Source organism: Dipodomys spectabilis, unplaced genomic scaffold (assembly GCF_019054845.1).
Source record: "Dipodomys spectabilis isolate Male_0828 unplaced genomic scaffold, ASM1905484v1 ptg000003l, whole genome shotgun sequence".
Taxonomy (NCBI): Eukaryota; Metazoa; Chordata; class Mammalia; order Rodentia; family Heteromyidae; genus Dipodomys; species Dipodomys spectabilis.
The window spans coordinates 16,684,884-16,704,811 of NW_024870680.1; the positions used below are offsets into that span (position 1 = coordinate 16,684,884).

At 48.9% G+C, this 19,928-nt stretch overlaps 1 protein-coding gene across 7 annotated transcripts; it reads left to right on the forward strand.

Annotated features, from left to right (window-relative positions):
- Window positions 1–723: 723 nt before the first annotated feature.
- Window positions 724–19,398, forward strand: Pgap2 (post-GPI attachment to proteins 2). Of its 7 annotated transcripts, none has more exons than XM_042687748.1 (8): window positions 724–799; window positions 1,272–1,389; window positions 5,092–5,266; window positions 16,192–16,444; window positions 16,604–16,710; window positions 17,934–18,042; window positions 18,437–18,591; window positions 18,675–19,398. In XM_042687748.1, exons 3-7 carry the CDS (start codon window positions 5,102–5,104, stop codon window positions 18,565–18,567), a joined length of 765 nt encoding a protein of 254 aa, XP_042543682.1. In that variant the 5' UTR covers window positions 724–799; window positions 1,272–1,389; window positions 5,092–5,101; the 3' UTR covers window positions 18,568–18,591; window positions 18,675–19,398. The 7 variants fall into 7 exon arrangements, with proteins under 7 accessions (XP_042543682.1, XP_042543695.1, XP_042543674.1 ...); XM_042687761.1 differs by having other exon boundaries at window positions 740–1,077; window positions 16,604–16,698; XM_042687740.1 differs by having other exon boundaries at window positions 741–1,077.
- Window positions 19,399–19,928: the final 530 nt, after the last annotated feature.

The following is a 19,928-nucleotide window of genomic DNA, read 5'->3' on the forward strand; positions in this document are numbered from 1 at the left end:
AGCTCCTAGGATATAGGAGGTACTCAGAATATGTTCATTATTACTGTGGGGATTTAAATGGGAGAGGTCTGATGGTAACCATGTCTAGCTCCATAGTATGTCACCTGGTCTCTGGAGTCGCCAAGATTCCCGCAGGAGGGATCTTTCGTCCCTTCACAGTGCTTCCTTGTTGGGGGCAGGATGACCTTTGGAAAAGGGTCCCCCTTTATGGGTTGGTCAAGGTCAGGATGAGAACTCTGGGAGCTAGTTTCTGAGGATCAACCCTTTCTGATTATGAAGAGACCCCCGCCCCCCAGGCTGAGGCCAGAGATAGGCTCTCCTTGCTACGTTTGATGGGAGAGGGCGCCCTCTCCTGATCAAAGGTGGGACCAGCACTGGCTCAGTTTGGGGGACGGCGAGGGGGGGGATGGAAAGAGGGGAGGGGGCGTTTAGACCAGGATCCCACTAACCTGCAAGATGCTATCTTGAGAACCCTGGCTGCAATGCCGCAACCCCGCACGGAGGAGCCAAGTTTGTCGAGGCTGCGGCAAAAATGGCTCATGTTTTACGCCAGGGCGAAGCTGGAGAATTCGGTTAGAACGTGGTGTGGGGTGGAGGTCAGGAGACCCTCGGGACCAGGAGGTGAGAAATAAGGGTCGTGTCGCACTGATCTCTGTGTGTCCTTCAACAGGTGACGGCATGCGGGCGAGAGGTGGGCAGACCCGGAGGAGGCTTACCCAACAAGTCAGGATCCCGGGTCCCGCGCTCTTCCGGTGCCCGACGCAGCCAGAGTCAGCGGGGGCCGAGCAGAGCTGCGGAGGTTTGGATTCAGCAGAAACCAAGTTAAGGGGGAAAGAAGTAAGGGGGTCGGGGGTCCCCCCGAAACGGGGAGGAGCCCGCACTGCAGACAGGCTCAGTTTCCTCCCGAAGTTCCGCCCCAGGCCCGCAGCCCCGCCCCGCCCTGGCGTTCCCCGCTCCAGCGCGACCCCGGCTGCTACCCGCCCCCCCCCCGCACCCCTCCAGCTCAACCCGGGTTCCCCGGGGGTCCCCCAGATCCCGGACTGCGCAGGAAAGGCCCTCCTCACCGCCACCGCTTGGGTGAGTATGGGGGTAGCTGTTCCGCGCCGCCCCTTTGGGGAGCTCGGCCATGCGGTCCGGCCTCCACGGGCCAGGCCTCAAGCTCTGGGGGATCTGCTGGCGTTCCGCAGGCAGGACAGAGCCCCCGCCCTGCTTTCTCCTTGGTAGGCTGCCCATGTGTGCTGGGACTAAGCTCGCCCTTCTTTACTCCGCAGGGCCTGCCCGGAGGGTCAGCATTCCTCCAGGTGCGGTGGATGGAGGCATGGGGGAGCCTTGGATCCCCACCGCTTAGATTCGAGCTCCAGCTCTGCACTGATTAGCCGGTCACTTTGAGTAAGTGTTTTTTTAAGCAGGGTAAGTCTTAGTTTGCTCTTCTGTAAAATGGAAACACAGAGTATGGCCCCTACTTCCCAGAATTCTAAGATTTAAAAAGACAAGTGTGTATTAATGGATGAAGTGTATCACGATGTGGATCTGTTCAGCCTGCCTGGGCCAGTGAGACATCTTTAAGGACATGCGATGAAGCTGGAATAGGACTAAGAAAACAGGTTTGAGCTAAGTTATACCTGTGAGGGGGGTTAAAGCTGTCTGGGGGCCGGACTTCATGTAGTGATCCTTCAGTCCTCAGATGTGGAGTAGAGTCAACAAGTTGGAAGAGCCTGACCAGTAAGATGAACTTCAGTAATGTGAACAGGATCCCCTGTTGCGCAACTGTGGAAACAACCCAGAGCGGTTGAGTCACTTGCTCAAGGTTACACAGCTGAAAGAAAGATCTCTGGCTTCTATCCTCCAGTAGTACAAACTGTCTTTTGTTTGTTTGTTTATTAAGGCTTAGCTTTTCTTTTTTTTTTTCCTCAAGGTTAGTGCTCTATCACTTGAACCACAGCTCCACTTCCAACTTTTTGGTGGTTTACTACAGATAAGAGTCTCATGGGAGCTGGGATATAGCTTAGTGGCAAAGCATTTGCTTAGCAAGTGCAATGTCCTGGGTTCCATCTGTAGTACCAAAAAAGAAAAGGCAGAAAAAAAGGGGTGGTGGTGGCCAGGAATATGGCTTAGTGGTAGAATACTTGCCTAGCATGCATGAAGCCCTGGGTTGGATTCCTCAGTATCATATACACAGAAAAAGCCGGAAGTGATGCTGTGACTCAAATGGTAGAGTGCTAGCCTTGAGCAAAAGAAGTTCAGGGACAGTGTCCAGGCCCTGAGTTCAAGCCTCAGGACTGGCAAAACAAACAAACACAAAAAAATCCAGCAAAACCTGTTTTTTGTTTTTTGTTTTTTAATCCAAATAAGAGTCTCACAGACTTTCCTGTCCAGGCTGGCTTCAAATTGTGTGCCTCAGGGGCTGGGAAGGTGGCTCAGTGGTAGAGCGCTTGCCTTGTATGCCTGAGGCCCTGGGTTCGATTCCTCAGCACCACATAAGCAAAAAGAAAAAAGCTGGAGGTGGCACTTTGGCTCAAGTGGTAGAGCACTAGCCTTGAGCTGAAGAGCTGAGGGGCAGCGCCCAGGCCCAGAGTTCAGGCCCCACGACCAGACCCAAAAAAAAAAAAATTGTGTGCCTCAGATCTCAGCTTCCTAAGTAGCTTAGTGTTACAAACATGAGCCATGGGCACTTGGCTCTGTGTATGTGTGTGTGTGTGTGTGAGAGAGGGAGAGAGAGAGAGAGGAGAGAGAGACTATCCTGGGGTTTGAATTCAGGGCCTAGATGCTATTGAATTCAGGACCTTGGTGCTATTGCTGAACTTCTTTTGCTCAAGGCAGCATTCTACCATTTGAACCCCAGCTTCACATTCAGCTTTGTTGGTAGTTTATTGGAGATGAGAGTCTCACAGGCTTTTCTGCTTGGGCTGCCTTCAAACAGTGATCCTCAGATCTCAGTCTCCTGAGTAGCTAGGATTGCAGGCATGAATCACTGGTATCCGGCTTTTTTTTTTCTTCTTCTTCCTCCTCTCCCCCCTCCTCCTCCTTCCCCTCCTCCTCTTCTTCTTCTTCTTCTTCTCCTCCTCCTCCTCCTCCTCCTCCTCCTCCTTCTTCAAGTCTGATTGTGTAGCCTAGGTTGACTTTGAATTTGAATGCCTCCTGACAGCCTCCGAAGTGCTGGGACTACAGATATTTACCACTATGCCTGGTCTTGGTTACTTCTTTCTCTCCTCATTAGCCACCTACCTGGGGTCAGGGTCTGTTCATTCCCTGAAGATCTGGTCTTCCATTAGAGTATCCCAGGAGATGCTGGCTTCGGGGAAATACATTGGGAGAAGGGACTAGGTCTACTCTAGCTGGGCAAGGAAGGTCCTCCCATTTAGGTCCTTGAGAGGCTTGGAGTTTATTTAGGGATGAGCCCAAGGAAGTATTGTATCTGGGAGGATCACTAGTGCCATTTCCAATTTCCCTTTCCCAGTACCCCCTCTCAAAGGGAGAGAGAAACTTGAGGAATGGGGGAAGCTGACTTGTCTGGTCTGGCGGAGAAGCAGGTGGTAAGGGTAGATGAAATTGCAGAGGTGTGTTCACCTGGTTTGTTCCGGAATGCCAAGAAGCCAGCCTATCTGAGGTCAGAGTTCTTCCTGAGGGCTGGGCCAGGAAGATTATGACTCAATTTGGCAAGGACTTTGAGACCAGAAGGGCAGGTTTTTTATGTTTCCGGAGCCAGCTGTGTCTTGGCACCGAAAAGCCTAAACCCCCAGACACCTAAACTCCAGGTTTTCTGATTTTCCTTCGAGTTCAGCAGCTTGGAGGAAAGTTCTGCATCTTGGTTTCTCCATCTTTACGATGGGAATAAGGCCAACAGGCACTTCAACTTATTTAAAATTTTTTTATTTCATTTTTGTTGGTGGTGGTACTGACAGTCTTATACTCTTGGCTTTCTTGCTCAGTGCGGGCATTCTATCACTTGAATCATGCCATTCTGGCATTTTTCTGGTTAATTGGAGATGGAATCTCATGGATTATTCTTTCTGGTATGGCTTCTAACTATGACCCTCTAAGCTCTCAGTTTCCTGAGGAGCTAGGATTACAAGTGTGAACCACTAGCCCTTGTAGGATTTGGGGGTTTTTTTGTTTGTTTTTTAAAATTTCTTGTCCTTCCCCCTCTCCAGTCTTAATCTGTCCTTTCTGCCCAGAGCTCAGGCCCAGAGAGAAGAGGGTCAAGGCAGGCCAGTTTCAGTATATAACTCTGACCCTCACATCTTCCTACTGATGGTTCTTCTATTTGCTGTGTGACCCTGACTAGGTTTCTGCCTGTTTTCCCTTTTATACTCTGGGGGGGGGGGGGGGGGGATTGCTGGTGTTAAAGTTCTCCACCTTAGATACCCTTGTCTGAGGGAGAAATCACAGTGCTCAAAGCTCTTACCTAGTCTCAGGAGGGGGGTGAACCAAGCCTCTGGGTACTGGGAAACTTCCAGAAGCTGACCAAGCAGCTCTATCCGGCAAACAGCAAGCCCAGGCTAGTGTCAGGCCTGATTCTGCAAAGCCTTTCACCCTCAGAGCACGTGAGGCAGCAGTCAGAGAAAACCAGAGGTTCAAGGTTCTGTCAGCTTCCATGGAGCCCCTGCTACAATGGACTGCTGGGCTCCCACACAGAACACAGAGCCTGGGAAGGGGCTGAAGGTTCAGGAGTACCCCCAAGCCCGGTGGGTGAAGCAAGGAGGCCTTGAGGCCCAGAGACTTGGGGGAGGAGATGGACCATTTTGTCCTCTGGTTGAGTTTAGGTTTAGTTCTTGAAACAGTGAGAAACTAGCTTCTGCAGTCTTAGGTCTGTCAAGAGAGGTTAGAGGGGAGAGATCTCCCAATCTATTTGTTTCATCCTGTTAACAGACTGGGATTATTGTCTTCTCCCTGAAATTCAAGTTGAACATTGTATTGGGATTCTGAATCTTTCTCACCCAGGGCAAGAGCTGTTCAAGTTTAGAAGACATTCTCATTAGATTCCCTGCCTTATAGCACAGCTACATGTAGGACTGAGCACAAAGGTTGACTTTATCACTGATTCCCAGCCACAATGCCTGAGACCCTGACAGCACACCACTCCATCTCCAGGTCTAACAAGATGTACCAGGTCCCACTGCCGCTGGACCGGGAAGGGACTCTGTTCCGGCTCCGCTTCACCATGGTGGCCCTGGTCACAGTCTGCTGTCCACTTGTCGCCTTCCTCTTCTGCATCCTCTGGTCCCTGCTCTTCCACTTCAAGGAGACAACGTCTACACACTGTGGGGTAGGGCCTACTGGACACTGTTGCTTCAGGTTCAGGCCTATCTAGATCTTTTTGGGGTGGGGGGATTCTGATTCACTTTTAACAGGATTAGCCAGCTCTGCAGAGGAGTCTGTTAAACATACTGGGCTAGTGGCAGGGAAGAGGGTAGGATGCTTGCAAATTGTAATCTCAAGTGTGGTTTTCCTCCATGTTCCATGCAGATGTTCTAGGGGTTGAGGTCACTTCAATGACCTCAAAACCCAGACTCAATAATTATTTCATAGAGGGCAAATTTAGGAGCCCTCGGATTTTCGAACGGTAGAGAGAGAATGGGACTGGACTACAGGGCATTTGGGTCACATATGGGCCTGTGGGTTTGTGCCTGTTTTTATAGGAATGTGATTATATAGGTGTGTGTGTGTGTGTGTGTGTGTGTGTGTGTGTGTGTGTGTAATTGTAAGGGATATGACTATATAATGGCTTTAAGTGAGATATATATAGAGGAGAAAACCATATCTATGCCTGATTTTTTTTTTTTTTTTTTTGTCGGTCGTGGGGCTTGAACTCTGGGCCTGGGCGCTGTCCCTCAGTTCTTCAGCTCAAGGCGAGCGCTCTACCACTTGAGCTACAGCGCCACTTCCGGTTTTCTGGTGGTTTATTGAAGATAAGAGTCTCACAGTTTCTCCTGCCCGGGCTGGCTTTGAACCTGGATCCTCAGATCTCAGCCTCCTGAGTAGCTAGGATTACAGGCGTGAGCCACCAGCGCCCGGCTTATGCCTGATTTTTGTACTTGTGTTTGTAGGTAGGGCCCATACTCTTCAAAGTTCTATAGATTACTGTCCATCTCTGGCAGAGATATAGGTGCCTGGGCCACGAAGAAAGATACACAAATTCAGCCCGGCACCGGTGGCTCACACCTGTAACCCTAGCTACTCAGGAGGCTGAGATCTGAGGATCACAGTTCAAAGCCAGCCCGGGCAGGAAAGTCTGTGAAACTCTTACCTCCAATAAACCACCAGAAAACCGGAAGTGGCGCTGGAGCTCAAGTGGTAGAGCGCTTGCCTTGAGCTAAGGAGCTGAGGGATAGTGCCCAAGCCCAGAGTTCAAGCCCCATGATTGACACACACACACACACACAAAGATACACAAATCCATTCTCCATATCAGAGTAATATTAGAGTAAATGTGGTGAGACCTGTGTTGACCTCTGTTGTACAATTCATTCACACCAACTCTGTTGAACTTCAATTTCCCATTGTCTATGGTGAGGCCAGTAATTCCTGTTCTGTTCCTTTCCAGAGCTAGTATAGTGGTCCACATAGAGGAAGGACAGGAAGGTGGTTTGGGAGTATGAAAGATAAAGAGCTGGAGGAGGAGAAGAAAGAGACTGTCAGGCTGGAAGGCAGGGCAGGAGATGAAGTTAGCCTAGGGCTGTAGGTGGAAAATAGGTAAGGCTTGGATATAACCCTTGAGCTGACCTCAGCAAGTACTCAGAAGGCTCACAGCAAGCTTCCTTTATAGGAAGGTCCCCATTTAGTAGTACTAGACATATTGACCCTGGGAATATTTTAGCCTCACTCCCTAGAATTCTTCTGTTGAGTTCACTTGAGGCTTTTCATATATGCTCTCAATTTCCCATCTAGAATATCCCAGAATGGCCAGTGTGAGTCCTGAGGCTAGAAGCAGCCTAGGCTAACACATCTATAAGTTCTTTGTGTTTATTTTTGAGATGCAGTCTCTTTATGAAGCCCAAGTTGGCCTGGAACACACTATGTAACCCAGATTGACCTTGAACTTGTGATCCTCCTGCCTCTGCCTTCTAAATGCTAGGATTACAGGCTTGCTCTTCCATGCTCAGCCAACACATCTATAATTGATGAGTTTGCCTCTGCTTGCACATCTCTAGTGATGCTTTAGGTCCTATTCTAAAGAGGTATACTAACTAGCAATTATCAATCAGTTTTTTAAGATGAATACAGTTTTGTTTTTTGTTTTTGTCCTGATTCTGGGGCTTGACCTCAGAGCCTGGACGCTGTCCTTGAGTTTGTTTTTTGCTCATAGCTAGTGCTCTACCACTTTGAGCCACAGTGCTATTTCCAGCATTTTAGATTTTTTTTTTTTCTTTTGGTCGGTCGTGGAGCCTGAGCTCTGGGCTTGGGCACTGTCCCTCAGTGGTAGACTAAAGCTCTACCACTTGAGCCACAGCGCCACTTCCAGCATTTTCTGTTATGTGGTGCTGAGGAATCGAACCCAGGGGTTTATGCGTGCAAGGCAAACACTCTACCACTGAGCCACCTTCCCAGCCCAACTTTTTAGTAGTTAATTGGAGATAAGAGTCCCACAGACTTTCCTGCCCAGGCTGGCTTTGAACCTAGATCCTCAGATCTCAGATCTCAGCCTCCTGAGTTGCCACCAGCTGGACTTTTTTTTTATTTTGGTTGGTCATGGGGCCTGAACTCTGGGCCTGGGCGCTGTCCCTCAGCTCTTCTGCTCAAGGTGAGCATTCTATCACTTGAGCCACAGTGGTTTTCTGATGGTTAATTGGAGATAAGAGTCTCACGGACTTTTCCTGCCCAGGCTGGCTTTGAACCGTGATCCTCGGATCTCAGCCTCCTGAGTAGCTAGGATTATAGGCGTGAGCCACCGACACCCAGCTCCAGCTAGACTTTTTAATTTTTTTTTTTTTTTAAATGAATCTCTGTTGTGGTTGGTTCTGGCTCTGTTTTGATAGTCATGGAGCTACTTTTTCCTTCTGACTTTAGCTCAGCCCGACCAAAAAAATAGGCAGCAATAGTGGAGATTTCTGAGCCTTGTCTTAGCGTAACTCTAGTCTCTTCATGCAACTGTTATAGGACTGAGTCTTTAATCTCATCCTCGCCCTCATCATGAATATGTTCTGTTTTTCTTTCTTTTTTTTGACAATTGTGGGGGCTTGAACTCTGGGCCTGGACGCTGTCCCTCAGCTCTTCAGCTCAAGGCGAACGCTCTACCACTTGAGCTACAGCGCCACTTCCGGTTTCCTAGTGGTTTATTGGAGATAGGAGTCTCACGGTCTTTCTTGCCCGGGCTGGCTTTGAACCGCGATCCTTAGATCTCAGCCTCCTGAATAGTTTGGATTACAGGCGTGAGCCACCAGCGCCCAGCATGAATATGTTCTTAGACTTGGACTTGGCCCATTTGGTAACTATTTTCTCTAAGCTGGTCCTTCTGGGCATCAGACTCCAGGTGGCCTGGGCAGGACAGAATAAAGAAAAAGAAACAGTATTGTTTGTTCTATTGATGCACTGAGTTGCCATTAGCTGTTTCTGCACAGCTACAGGCTACGCATTAATATCTCATACTCATGCTTGACTAAATATCATTTGGATCCTCATTCTATTATCACAGGATTAGGCCACTCTCTGATGTAGCTGAACAAATATACTTAGTCTTGCTTTAATCAGAATGGGCCCTATCAGCCAGGCGACAGTGGCTCATATCTGTAATCCTAGCTTCTCAGGAGGATTGCAGTTAAAGGCTGGCCCAGGCAGAAGAGTCCAGGAGATTCTATCTCCCAAATAAACAGCAAAAAGCTAGTTTAGAGGGGCTGGGAAGGTGGTTCAGTGGTAGAGCGCTTGCCTTGCATGCCTGAGGCCCTGGGTTCGATTCCTCAGCACCACATAAGCAAAAAGAAAAAAAGCCAGAAGTGGCGCTGTGGCTCAAGTGGTAGAGAGGTAGCCTTGAGCTGAAGAGCTGAGGGACAGCGCCCAGGCCGAGTTCAGGCCCCACAACCGGACCCCCCCCCCCCAAAGAAAAAAAGCTAGGTTGGAGACATAGCTCATGTGGTAGAGCACCAGCTGAACAAGCACGAAGCCCTGAGTTCAAACCCCCAGAACTGGCAAAAGAAAAGAAAAAAAAAAGAGAAAGGAGCGGGATTATTCCATTCTGTTTTTCTTTCCCTTTCTAGAAACCTGTCTGTGTCCCTGGACATAGCCCTCAGAAAGGTTCCCACCCCCACCCCTGGCAAAGAAGCTACCATGAGTTGACCTCAACCACTATCACTTCTCACAGTTTCAGAGTGTTCTGGGATTTATGAGGTGGCCTTGTTGATTCTGGGAAGGCTGTGTGCCTGGGCAGGCGTGGAGAACTGGGCTTTGTGGGCGGGAGGGCAGGCCTGGAGAAGCTGGGGGTGGGACCCTCTCATCTTGGAGCAGTCTCAGTCTGGCTGGAGTCCTCAACCCAAGCCCCGGATTCTTCAGAACCCAGTGTGAGTGTTGCTTGGTGAGCCCCCTCCCTCTACCTATCCCAGAAGAGGAGCTGGATTAGACTGGGGTAGACTGGGGTCTCCTTAATGGAGGGAGGTGAGTTGCAGGGGGAAGTTCCATTGTAGGCTTTTTAATACAAAGCCATCTCTGATCTTCCCCAGCTTACCTAATACTGGGAGCCCAGCTTCCTTAGTTTGCATCCAACCTGGACAAAAGCTTCCTGGATCTGGCCAAGAATAGCAGGCTGAGGCTAAGTAGAGAAGGTTCCCATGACCCTCAGATTCCTCCATACTTTAGGTAATGTAGTCTCCTGAGAGGAGAATGCACTGAGGGACTAGGCCTCGACAGGGACCCTTATATTTCAGGATCAAGGTGCTGCTGGCCTGAGGCTTGGCTCATTCAGACCCTGGGGGTGGGATAACTAGTAGCTTGTGACCCCACTAACATAGGTTCTAGCGTACTCTTGTTGTTCCTAGTTGAACATGGTTGAGGAGGAGGAATGTAGTCAGACAGGGTCAGTAGGAAGAGAGCCGTAGCCAGTTTGAACCAAGGGTCCTTTGTCTAGGTTACTTGGTTTGAAGGAAACCTTGACTTAAGCTGTCATGTAGCAAGAGGCTACACAAAGCAAGAGGCATTAGTACCCCTCCCATCCAATCCTGGCCCAATTCTGGGCCTCAGTCACTCTCCTGTGGAGTAGAAATACCCATTCCAGATGAGCCCTGAGTTCCTTTGTCCAGATCCCTGGGAGCCTCCTCCTTTGTCCAGCCTCTTCAGAAGGAGGACCTGAGAGAAGGCTAGTTTGCCAGGGGATTCCTAAGAGCTGTCCCTGTCTGTCTCTATTGCTACTTTCCCACTTTCCTCTGTTCCTCCTCCTCTGCACAGAGTTCCTTTCTTCTCCTTCTACTCTGCTTTTCCCTCCTACTCTGAGGAGCCAGCTCTGGAAAAGCCTCCACTTTTCCAGGCCCAACCATCTCATCACACCCCAAGTTGAGTCCCTCGCCCTGCCTGGGTCACTCCCTACAGGATGTTCTCTGCGGCCTCCCTACCCTTGGACTCCGATGGGACCGTGTTCCGGCTCCGCTTCACAACTTTTGTCTTGTGGGTCATCACTTTCCCCATGTTCGGCTTCTTCTTCTGCATCATCTGGTCCCTGCTGTTCCACTTTGAGTACACGGTGGCCACTGACTGTGGGGTGAGTGCCAGGCTCCGCAGCACCTGGGTCAAGGCCAGGTCAGGGGACAGCAGGAGAAAAGAGAGTGTCAGAGAAAGAAACAGCACAAGAAGATTGGGAGGACAAGTCAGGGTTAAAGAATTTGGGGGCAGAAGCTCAGAGCATAGAGACACAATCCTTTAAGAATTAGAAAAATGGGTTGGGAAGGTGGCTCAGTGGTAAAGTACTTGCCTCGCATGCATGAGGCCCTGGGTTCGATTCCTCAGTACCAGAAAAAGCAGCGCTGTGGCGCTAGCCTTGAACTGAAAAGCTGAGGGACAGCACCCAGGCCCAGAGTTCAGGTCCCATGACCGACCTCCCCCCCACCCCCCCCCCCAAAAAAAAGGATTAGAAAAGGATTATAGAAGGTGTAAAGGAGTGGGAGGAAGTGGGGAGAGAAGAGAAGGGGTTGGGACCCAACAGTAGAAATTGTTAGAGGGAAGAGGAGGCTGAAGAAAAACCAGATTGGATAGGAAACCAAAACTGAGGAGATTCAATAAGGCCAGGAGAGGAATGGCTTTAGACCAGATCAGTAGACTTTCCTTGGAATATCCATAGCCCTTCTTTGGGGACCATAGGTTGTTCCCCCACCCACCCGCCCCCTACTGGCAGCTTTAGCCCAGAGTTCTGCTAGCTGGAAACCCAGAACTTCTCATATCTATCTGTCCATTAGGTCTTTCCTGACAGCCTAGGGGTAAAGGTTCTATGTCAGAAGCATGGAGTTGATTGTGGACTTGCCCTTAGCATTCTCATTCCTGCAAGAGACTGTCCTTAGACAGTCACAACATAGTGAATTGGGATTCTTTTTGTGTATGCAGTCATGGAGCCTGATTTCAGGGCCTGTGCTCTCTCCCTGAGATTTTTTGCTCAAGGCTGGTGCTATACTACTTGAGCCATAGCTCTACTTCCAGCTTTTTGATGGTTAATTGGAGGTAAGGGTCCTAAGGACTTTTCTACCTGTTTAGCTTTGAACCACAACCCTCAGATCTCAGCCTCCTGTGTAGCTAGAATTGCAGGCATGAGCCACGAGTGCACAGCATGAATTGAGATTTTTATTGTACTAAAAGGGAATGAAAAAAAAATAAAAGGGAATGAATGCAAGGACTGTAAAGTTCAGAAGAGATACTTAACCCAGCTTGGATATTGGTGAAGACTTCCTGGAGGAGAGGCTTTTGTTGCTAGAAGATGAGGGTGGAGGTGAAGAAGGATCAGTGTGAATGCCAGGCTGACATTTTGGATTTTATCCTGAGGGCAGTGGAGAGCTTTGGAAAGATTCTAAGCAGGAAAGGAGATGTAATAAGATCATAAAAGAGGGGCTAGGAAGGTGGTTCAGTGGTAGAGTGCTTTCCTTACATGCATGAGGCCCAGGGTTCGATTCCTCAGCACCACATAAGCAGAAAAAGCAGGAAGTGGTGCTGTGGCTCAAGTGGTAGAGCACTAGCCTTGAGCTGAGGAGCTGAGGGACAGCGCCCAGGCCCAGAGCTCAGGCCCCATGACCAAAAAAAAAAGATGTTAGAAGATCATTCCAGCTTTTCTGACTGAAAAATAGATTTAAGGGTAGGGACAAGAGTTAGGAAGACCAGTGAGGAGGTTAGTGCAGTGGCTTTTTTTTGGGGGGGGGGGGGAGGTCCGGTCGTGGGGCCTGAACTTTGGGCCTGGGCACTGTCCCTCAGCTCTTCAGCTCAAGGCTACCGCTCTACCACTTGAGCCACAGCGCCACTTCTGGCTTTTTTCTTTTTGCTTATGTGGTGCTGAGGAATCGAACCCAGGGCCTCATGCATGCAAGGCAAGTGCTCTACCACTGAGCCACCTTCCCAGCCTCGTGCAGTGGCTTATATTGCTGGAGACCTGTGAGGATAGAGAGGAAAGGATAGCGGGGCACTGGTGGCTCACGCCTGTAATCCTAGCTACTCAGGAGGCTGAGATCTGAGGATCACGGTTCAAAGCCATCCCAGGCAGCAAAGTCCATGAAACTCATCTCCAGTAAACCACTAGAAAACTGGAAGTGGCACCATGGCTCAAGTGGTAGAGTGCTCACCTTGAGCTGAATAGCTAAGGGACAGCACCCAGGCCCAGAGTTCAAGCCCCACAACTGACCAAAAAAAAAAAAAAAGAGGAAAGGATAGAGTCCATTGAAAAGTAGCAAGTAGAATTGACAGGAGTTTTGGTCCATTTGGCAAGGAGTAGAGAGAACAGAAGTCATCTATAACTTGAGACTACTTTCATCAGTGGCCAAAGGAATGATTCTAGTGATAAAATCTTATCAGATATAAGATTGTTTGTTGTTGTTGTCATTTTTTATTTTCCTTTTATAAACTTCTCTTGCCCTGCCAGAAAGGGGTTTGTCTACCCATCTTGTAGTACTGGGCTAATGGGGAGGTTTGGAGTAAGCTGTGTATGAATCTAGTCTCTAATAGCTCTTAATGTTTCTTGTTGCTGGCCCAGTTGGTGAGTATGAAACTTACATGCTAGGGATGGGAGTAGAAGTAGGGGTTTAGTTATTGGATTTTGTGTGTGTGTGTGTGTGTGTGTCTGTCTGTCTGTGTGCACATAATGGGCAGACATGGTAAGCCCTGTTCTTAAAATTCTGCCCCCACTATTAATCAGAGAGAAGTTTATGAAGATTGACTGCTAGTCACAGAATCCTAACTCTGTTCCTTCTGAGGTCCCCCAACTCTATATCATCTCTGCTCAATACTTGTTCCCAGAACCAGTCAGGATTCAGTGCCCTTGAATGTTTTGTGCTGTCCTAAGATGTCTGGCTCTGCCTTTCTTTTCTTTTCTTCTTTTTTGTTTGTGTGTGTGTGTGTGTGTGTGTGTGTGTGTGTGTGTGTGTGGTTGTGGGGCTTGAACTCTGGGCCTGGGTGCTGCCCCTCAGCTCTTCAGCTCAAGGCGAGCGCTCTACCACTTGAACCACAGCGCCACTTCTGGTTTTCTAGTGGTTAATTGGAGATAAGAGTCTCACAGTCTTTCTTTGCCCAGGCTGGCTTTGAAATGTGATCTTAGATCTCAGCCTCCTGAGTAGCTAGGATTACAGGCGTGAGCCACAAGTGCCATGAGTGCTACTCACAAGCAGCTGAGTAGAGGAAGCAGTCTTCAGAGCAAATATTCCAGGAAGTAGAGGTAGCACTCTCACTTTCATTTCACTCTGGGGAGCAGAGGTTGAAAAATTAAGTATGGAGACTTACAGATTCTACTATGTCTGGTGTCCTCCCTCTCCCCTGTAAGTACCTTTGTTGTGCTCAGTGGCCAAGTGGCTCAGTGTCTTTGTAGGGAAGTCTGCCTCTAATGCCAATACTTACTGTACCCACTGTATGCCCAACACTGATGGTATTTCACACAAAATGTATTTAAAATTGATTCACTCTGCAAGACAGGATGTGTTATACCAGTGCTGCCAATGAGTAAACTGGAGCTCAGAGAGATGAAGTGCCTTGTTTGAAATCACCAGGCTCTAGACAGACACTGATGACTCACACCTGTTATCCTAGCTACTCAGGAGGCAAAAATTTAAGGCTCAGGTTCAAGACCAGCCTGGAAAGTAAAGAGTCTCTGGCAGAGTCTCTTATCTCTGATTAACCACCAAAAAGCCAGAAGTAGAAAAAGCCAGTGGTAGACATGGTAGAGTCCTGACCTTGAATCAAAATAGCTAAGGGATAGCATCCAGGCTGAATTCAACCCTTAGGACCAGCACACACACACACACACACACACACACACACACGTGTACGCACAGAGCTACTACTACACACACACACACAGCTACTAAAGGCAGAGCTGGGATCCAAAGCCCCCACACTACTGTTTGGGAATGAGCCTGGTTTCAAGCCATGGTACCTCAAACATGATCTTGAGGGCAGTGCTTTCTCTTAGAGAACTCTGTACTTAGCTTCTTCTAACAGTGCTGAAGAGAACCTAGCTCCTTTTTTGTGAGCTGTGAAGTGCCTGGCCGACCCTCCATCATGCCCATCCTGGCTCAATATGAGTTACCTCCCATATTGCTTACTTTCTTAGCTTCCAGATACCCATTCGATATTTCCATTGAAAGAAAGGAAGGGATCTATCTCTGAACACCAGTCCCTCCATAAATATAACAGGATCATTCCCTTGCTGGGTTGCTGGGCTCTAGCACTGCCCCGGTCTAAAAATAATCTATGGAAAGTGTGAGTACTGGATTGGCAGCTTCCTGTTGAAGTATTTAAAAAGTGCCGATTCTCAGGTTCAAGATTTGCATTTTCACACAGTCCCTTAGTGAATTATGTGTATTTTAAAATTTGCAAAGCACTGGCTTTCCCGGCCCCATCTGAACTACCCCATTTGTCCACCTCTTAGCTAAGCAATACCAGTCCTGTTTGTCTTCTTTCATATTTTACTCTTGCTGATAGTGGGACTTGAACTCAGAGCCTGGACATTATCCCTTAGCTTTTTCACTCAAAGCTGGTGCTTTGCCACTTGAGCCATAGCTCTACTTCTGTATTTTTGGTGGTTAATTGGAGATAAGAGTCATACCGATTGTTCTACTTTGAACCTTGATCTTCAGATCTCAGCTTCCTGAGTAGCTAGGATTACAGGTGTGAGCTACTAGCCCCAGCTCTTCCTCTCTTGAAGAGTGAGGCTACAGCTGGGCATTGGTGGCTCATGCCTGTAATCCTAGCTACTCAGGAGGCTGAGATCTGAGGATCACGGTTCAAATTCAGCCTAGGCAAGAAACTCTGTGAGACTCTTATCTCCAATAAACTACTCAAGAAGAGGAGCTGTGGCTCCAGTGGTAGAGCATTTGCCTTGAGCTGAAGAGCTGAGGGACAGCGCCCAAGCCCAGAGATCAAGCCCCATGACCAACAGAAAAAAAAAAAGTGAGGCTACAGCACCTTAAGGAATGAGTTTCAAAGATGAATAGAGATGATGTATAAGACCAGGGACTTCTCAAACTATACGGAAAGTTAGGATCACTCAAGTCCTTAAACCTGACCAGGATAGGGGTAGTCTTTGGCCTAGCTCCCAGGATCTCACAGTACTCAGGGGAATGAATGAAGTGGGGAGCTGTAAAAATACCAGTTCAGGTGGGTAGCACTACTTTTCTAAAGGTCAGGTGTTCTAGGACTCATCTTTGTGACTCCTCCTTGTCCTCAGGATTGAATCTAGTGTGTTGGGATTCCAGGGACTCCCACAGGATCTTCTCTTAGGCCAGCTATGAGCTACCAGCCTGCCCAAACACATAGGTTCCAGTTTGGGGTTAGATAGACAAGGCCTACTCTGCCCCTGCACAAATCCCGGTCTGTTTGGGAATGAGAATCACGCACAGTGGCTACAGGCAGGATTTGGGAGAGCTCTAGATGTGACCTGAAGGACTCCTGGAAAGGGAAGGGGCTGAGACAGCCTTCCTGAAGGTCATTGACTTTGAAGACAGATGGGGAGGAGAAGGGTCTCCTGGTGCGAGGGGACGGGAGGGGCTGGTGAAGGCTATACCTAGACCCCCTCATAACTCTCTCCAGGTGCCCAATTACCTGCCGTCAGTGAGCTCGGCCATCGGCGGGGAGGTGCCCCAGCGCTACGTGTGGCGCTTCTGCATCGGCCTACACTCAGCACCCCGCTTCTTGGCGGCCTTTGCCTACTGGAACCACTACCTCAGCTGTGCCTCACCATGTCCTGGCTACCGCCAGCTCTGTCGCCTCAACTTTATCCTCAATGTCATCGAGAACCTCGCACTGCTAGTGCTCACCTATGTCTCCTCCTCCGAGGACTTCAGTGGGTGCCCAGATGAGACAGGGGGAGGGAGGGAGAAGGGATTGGGAAAGGGGGGAACCAGGAACACATCCTGTTCCTTCCCACACATGGTCCTTCGTGCGTAGGGGTGAGGGCGCTGCCCGCTATGAGCACTCTCCACCCTCCTTTTCTCCCCTCCAGCCATCCACGAAAATGCTTTCATTGTGTTCATCGCAGCATCCCTCAGTCACATGCTCCTCACCTGCATTCTCTGGCGGCTCACCAAGAAGCACACAGTAAGTCAGGAGGTACGGCCTGCCCCACCTGGGCACCAGGTGGCCCAGTTCAAATCAAGGACATCTATCCTCTGGATACCGGTAATGACGAGATGGGCACTGGGGTTCCATTGGGTACCTTGGCAGAGGAGGACTGGGTGGGGGACAAGTAGAAGGGATTGACTTGTCAAAGTCCAGGACTGTGTTTGGGCAGTATGGGAGAAGAGATGAGAGCTCCAAATGGGGGTAGAAAGAGAGATAACAGCCAGGCCCCTGTGGGTTAGGAACACTGTGCTGTAGAAGTAATACCCCACCCACTTATGTTCCTTTCTTTCCACAGTACCTGGAGGTGTTGGTTGGTGGGTCATTCTGTGTGTGCTTTTTTTTTTTTTTTTTTTTTTTGGTGCCACTTCTAGGGCTTAAACTCAGGGCCTGAGTGCTATCGCTTAGCTTTTTTTACTCAAGACTAGCTGCCTGGGCTGGGATGTAGCTCAGTGGCAAAGCGCTTGCCTAGCAAGTGCAATGTCCTGGGTTTGATCCCCAGTACCAAAAAAGACAAAAAAAATAAAGTAAAAAAAAAAAACAAAAACCCAAACAAACAAAGACTAGCTGGTTAATCATTCGAGCCACAGCTTGCTTCACTTCCAAATTTTTGGTGGCTAATTGGAGATAAGAGTCTCTCACTGACTTCTCTGCCCAGGCTGGCTTTGAACCATTATCCTCAGATGTCAGCCTGCTGAACAGCTAGAATTATAGATGTGAGCCACTAGTGCCTGTCATACTTTAAGTACTTCTTTTTTTTTTTTTTTTGGGGGGGGGGGTCCGGTTGTGGGGCTTGAACTCTGGGCCTGGGCACTGTCCCTCAGCTCTTCAGCTTAAGGCTAGCGCTCTACCACTTGAGCCACAGCACCACTTCTGGCTTTTTTCTTTTTGCTTATGTGGTGCTGAGGAATTGAACCCAGGGCCTCATGCATGCAAGGCAAGCGCTCTACCACTGAGCTACCTTCCCAGCCCACTTTAAGTACTTTTAATACTCTGTCTCCCTGAAATGGGAGGGGAGAAATGCCACTGCTCCTCATCATTCCCCGAATGCAGGGATGTGAAGATGCTTATCACTCCCGCTGCCTGTGCCCCGTTCCGTGACTGCTGTGGGAACTAAGGGAGGAAGGCCTGGTCCCTTAGAAGCTGGGGTGAGAGGGAAGGCTACCCATATATACCCAACAAGCTACAGTGTGATCAGATAGCTCCTCTTCCAGGATCGCAAGTCCTACAGCTGGAAACAACGGCTCTTCATCATCAACTTCGTCTCCTTCTTCTCGGCATTGGCTGTCTACTTTCGGCACAACATGTATTGTGAGGCTGGAGGTGAGACAAGACTAGCATCCATAATCATAAATCACTATGGAGTACTTGTGATGTATTCATTCATTCATGCTTTTTCTCAGGCTTGAACTTAGAGCCTTGGCACTGTCCCACTTGAGCCACAGCTCCACTTTGTCTTTTTTTTTTTGGTGGTTGATTTAAGAGTTTCATGGACTTTCTTGCCTGGGCTGGCTTTGAACAGCAATCCTCAGATTTCAGCCTCCTGAGTTGCTAGGATTACAGGCATGAGCCCTAGGCACCAGCACTTGTGATGATTTTGGATAGCGGGCAATGGCTGCCGCCAGTGTGTTCAACCCCAGTGTGGGCTAGTCTTAAGAGGATCCTGAAAGAGGGTAACAGAAGGTTCACCATTCTGTTCCTTGTGTCCTTACAACAGTGTACACCATCTTTGCTGTCCTGGAGTACACTGTTGTCCTAACCAACATGGCATTCCACATGACAGCCTGGTGGGACTTCGGGAACAAAGAGCTGCTCGTAACCTCTCAACCTGAGGAGAAAAGATTCTAAATCCTTCTATGCTGCTAGGAAAAGGTATACAACTGTTTAGAAACAAAACTGGGCGAGGGAGAAGGGTATAAGACAAGGCTGACCCCAGTAATGATGGCTTCTCTCAGCCTTCACCTAGGCACAGAGGCTTTCAAGCAACATCACCCTTAACTGAGAAGCCCTAAGAAGCTAAACTGGCACAAAAGCTCCACCATTTGGTGCTAAACAACAACAACAACAACAACAAAGTCCTGAGGCTCATGACCACCATCTAGTTTATGGCCTTTTTATAGAAACCTTTGACTGAGTATGAGACTACTGAGCAGTGGCTGCTACCTGAAAACCAGTCATTTCTCTCCAGGTCATTTACTTAACTGTGTCTAATGAGGTACTGTGTGCATCCAGGCCTGTGGCCATAGTGCTCTGCTGAGTGTCCCTACATGTTCCAGCTCTGACTTCACCACTTTGATCTGGTGTGGCTCCAGGGTGTATACCTTTCCCTGTCAGCCTCTCATTATGTCTATCCCTGTGTACGATGGGGGAAGGTGGGCTGTTAAATAGCCAAAGGCTTTGCTCGTGTGGCTCTAACCTCATCGGATGGAGGTGTTCTGTACCTGGAGGATGACCCATCCCAGAGAAGAACCCAAGCACTGCATGTATTTCCCTTTCCTTCTGAAGTCACTGGCTTATGGACTCTTCCTCTTCTCCAAAGGAAGATGGGTCAGAGGCATAGTTCCTAATGGGTTCCCTGGTGTTTCTCCATTTTCCCTACAGCCTCAGACCAACTCTGAGCTCTTTTGGTTGTACATTTTATTGCAAATAACAATAAATTTTTTTTTCTTTTGCCAACAATCTAGGCCAAGCATGCAAGTCTTGGGGCCCACTTCCATAATGGGACCTGAGGTAGGTGATGGGCTCCAGAAGGGAGTGAATAAGTCCACCTTGGTCTTATTCCATCTGGCACCCATCACTCACCCTGGCCCCCACTTTTAATCTGGTTGTCTCTTAAGGCTAATATAAGCCTCCATTTTAGTGATCGTGACTGGAGTGACTGTAATGACTTCAGGCAGAGTTAAGATCTGTCCCATGGAAGGGGATGGGGAATAGGAAAAGAGGTAGAGTGCCTACTTAGCAAGTGTGAGGTCCTAAGTTCAAGCCCTAGAACCCCCACCACCATGAATCCTCTTAGAAGTATATATTACCGGGACAGTTCAGATGCATGAGCACCTGGTTTCAAGCTAATGGCTCCCATTCTCTTTCTGAGTCTTAAACCAGGAAGTCTTTCTTCAAGCTTTGCATCTTAATTCACTATAGCATCAGTGGCTGGGCTCAGAGCTTTGTTAGGAAAATTGGGGGTTGGGGGAGATCAACAATGAAGTCTA

What these genes read in the sequence shown, in the direction of transcription:
- Pgap2 (XM_042687777.1), top strand. Translation starts at nt 5,102, where the DNA reads ATGTACCAGGTCCCACTGCCGCTGGACCGGGAAGGGACTCTGTTCCGG. An exon ending in CGGTGGCCACTGACTGTGGG is followed by an intron (nt 10,682 to 16,191) that starts GTGAGTGCCAGG and finishes AACTCTCTCCAG; the next exon opens with GTGCCCAATTACCTGCCGTC. An exon ending in CATGTATTGTGAGGCTGGAG is followed by an intron (nt 18,043 to 18,436) that starts GTGAGACAAGAC and finishes TCCTTACAACAG; the next exon opens with TGTACACCATCTTTGCTGTC.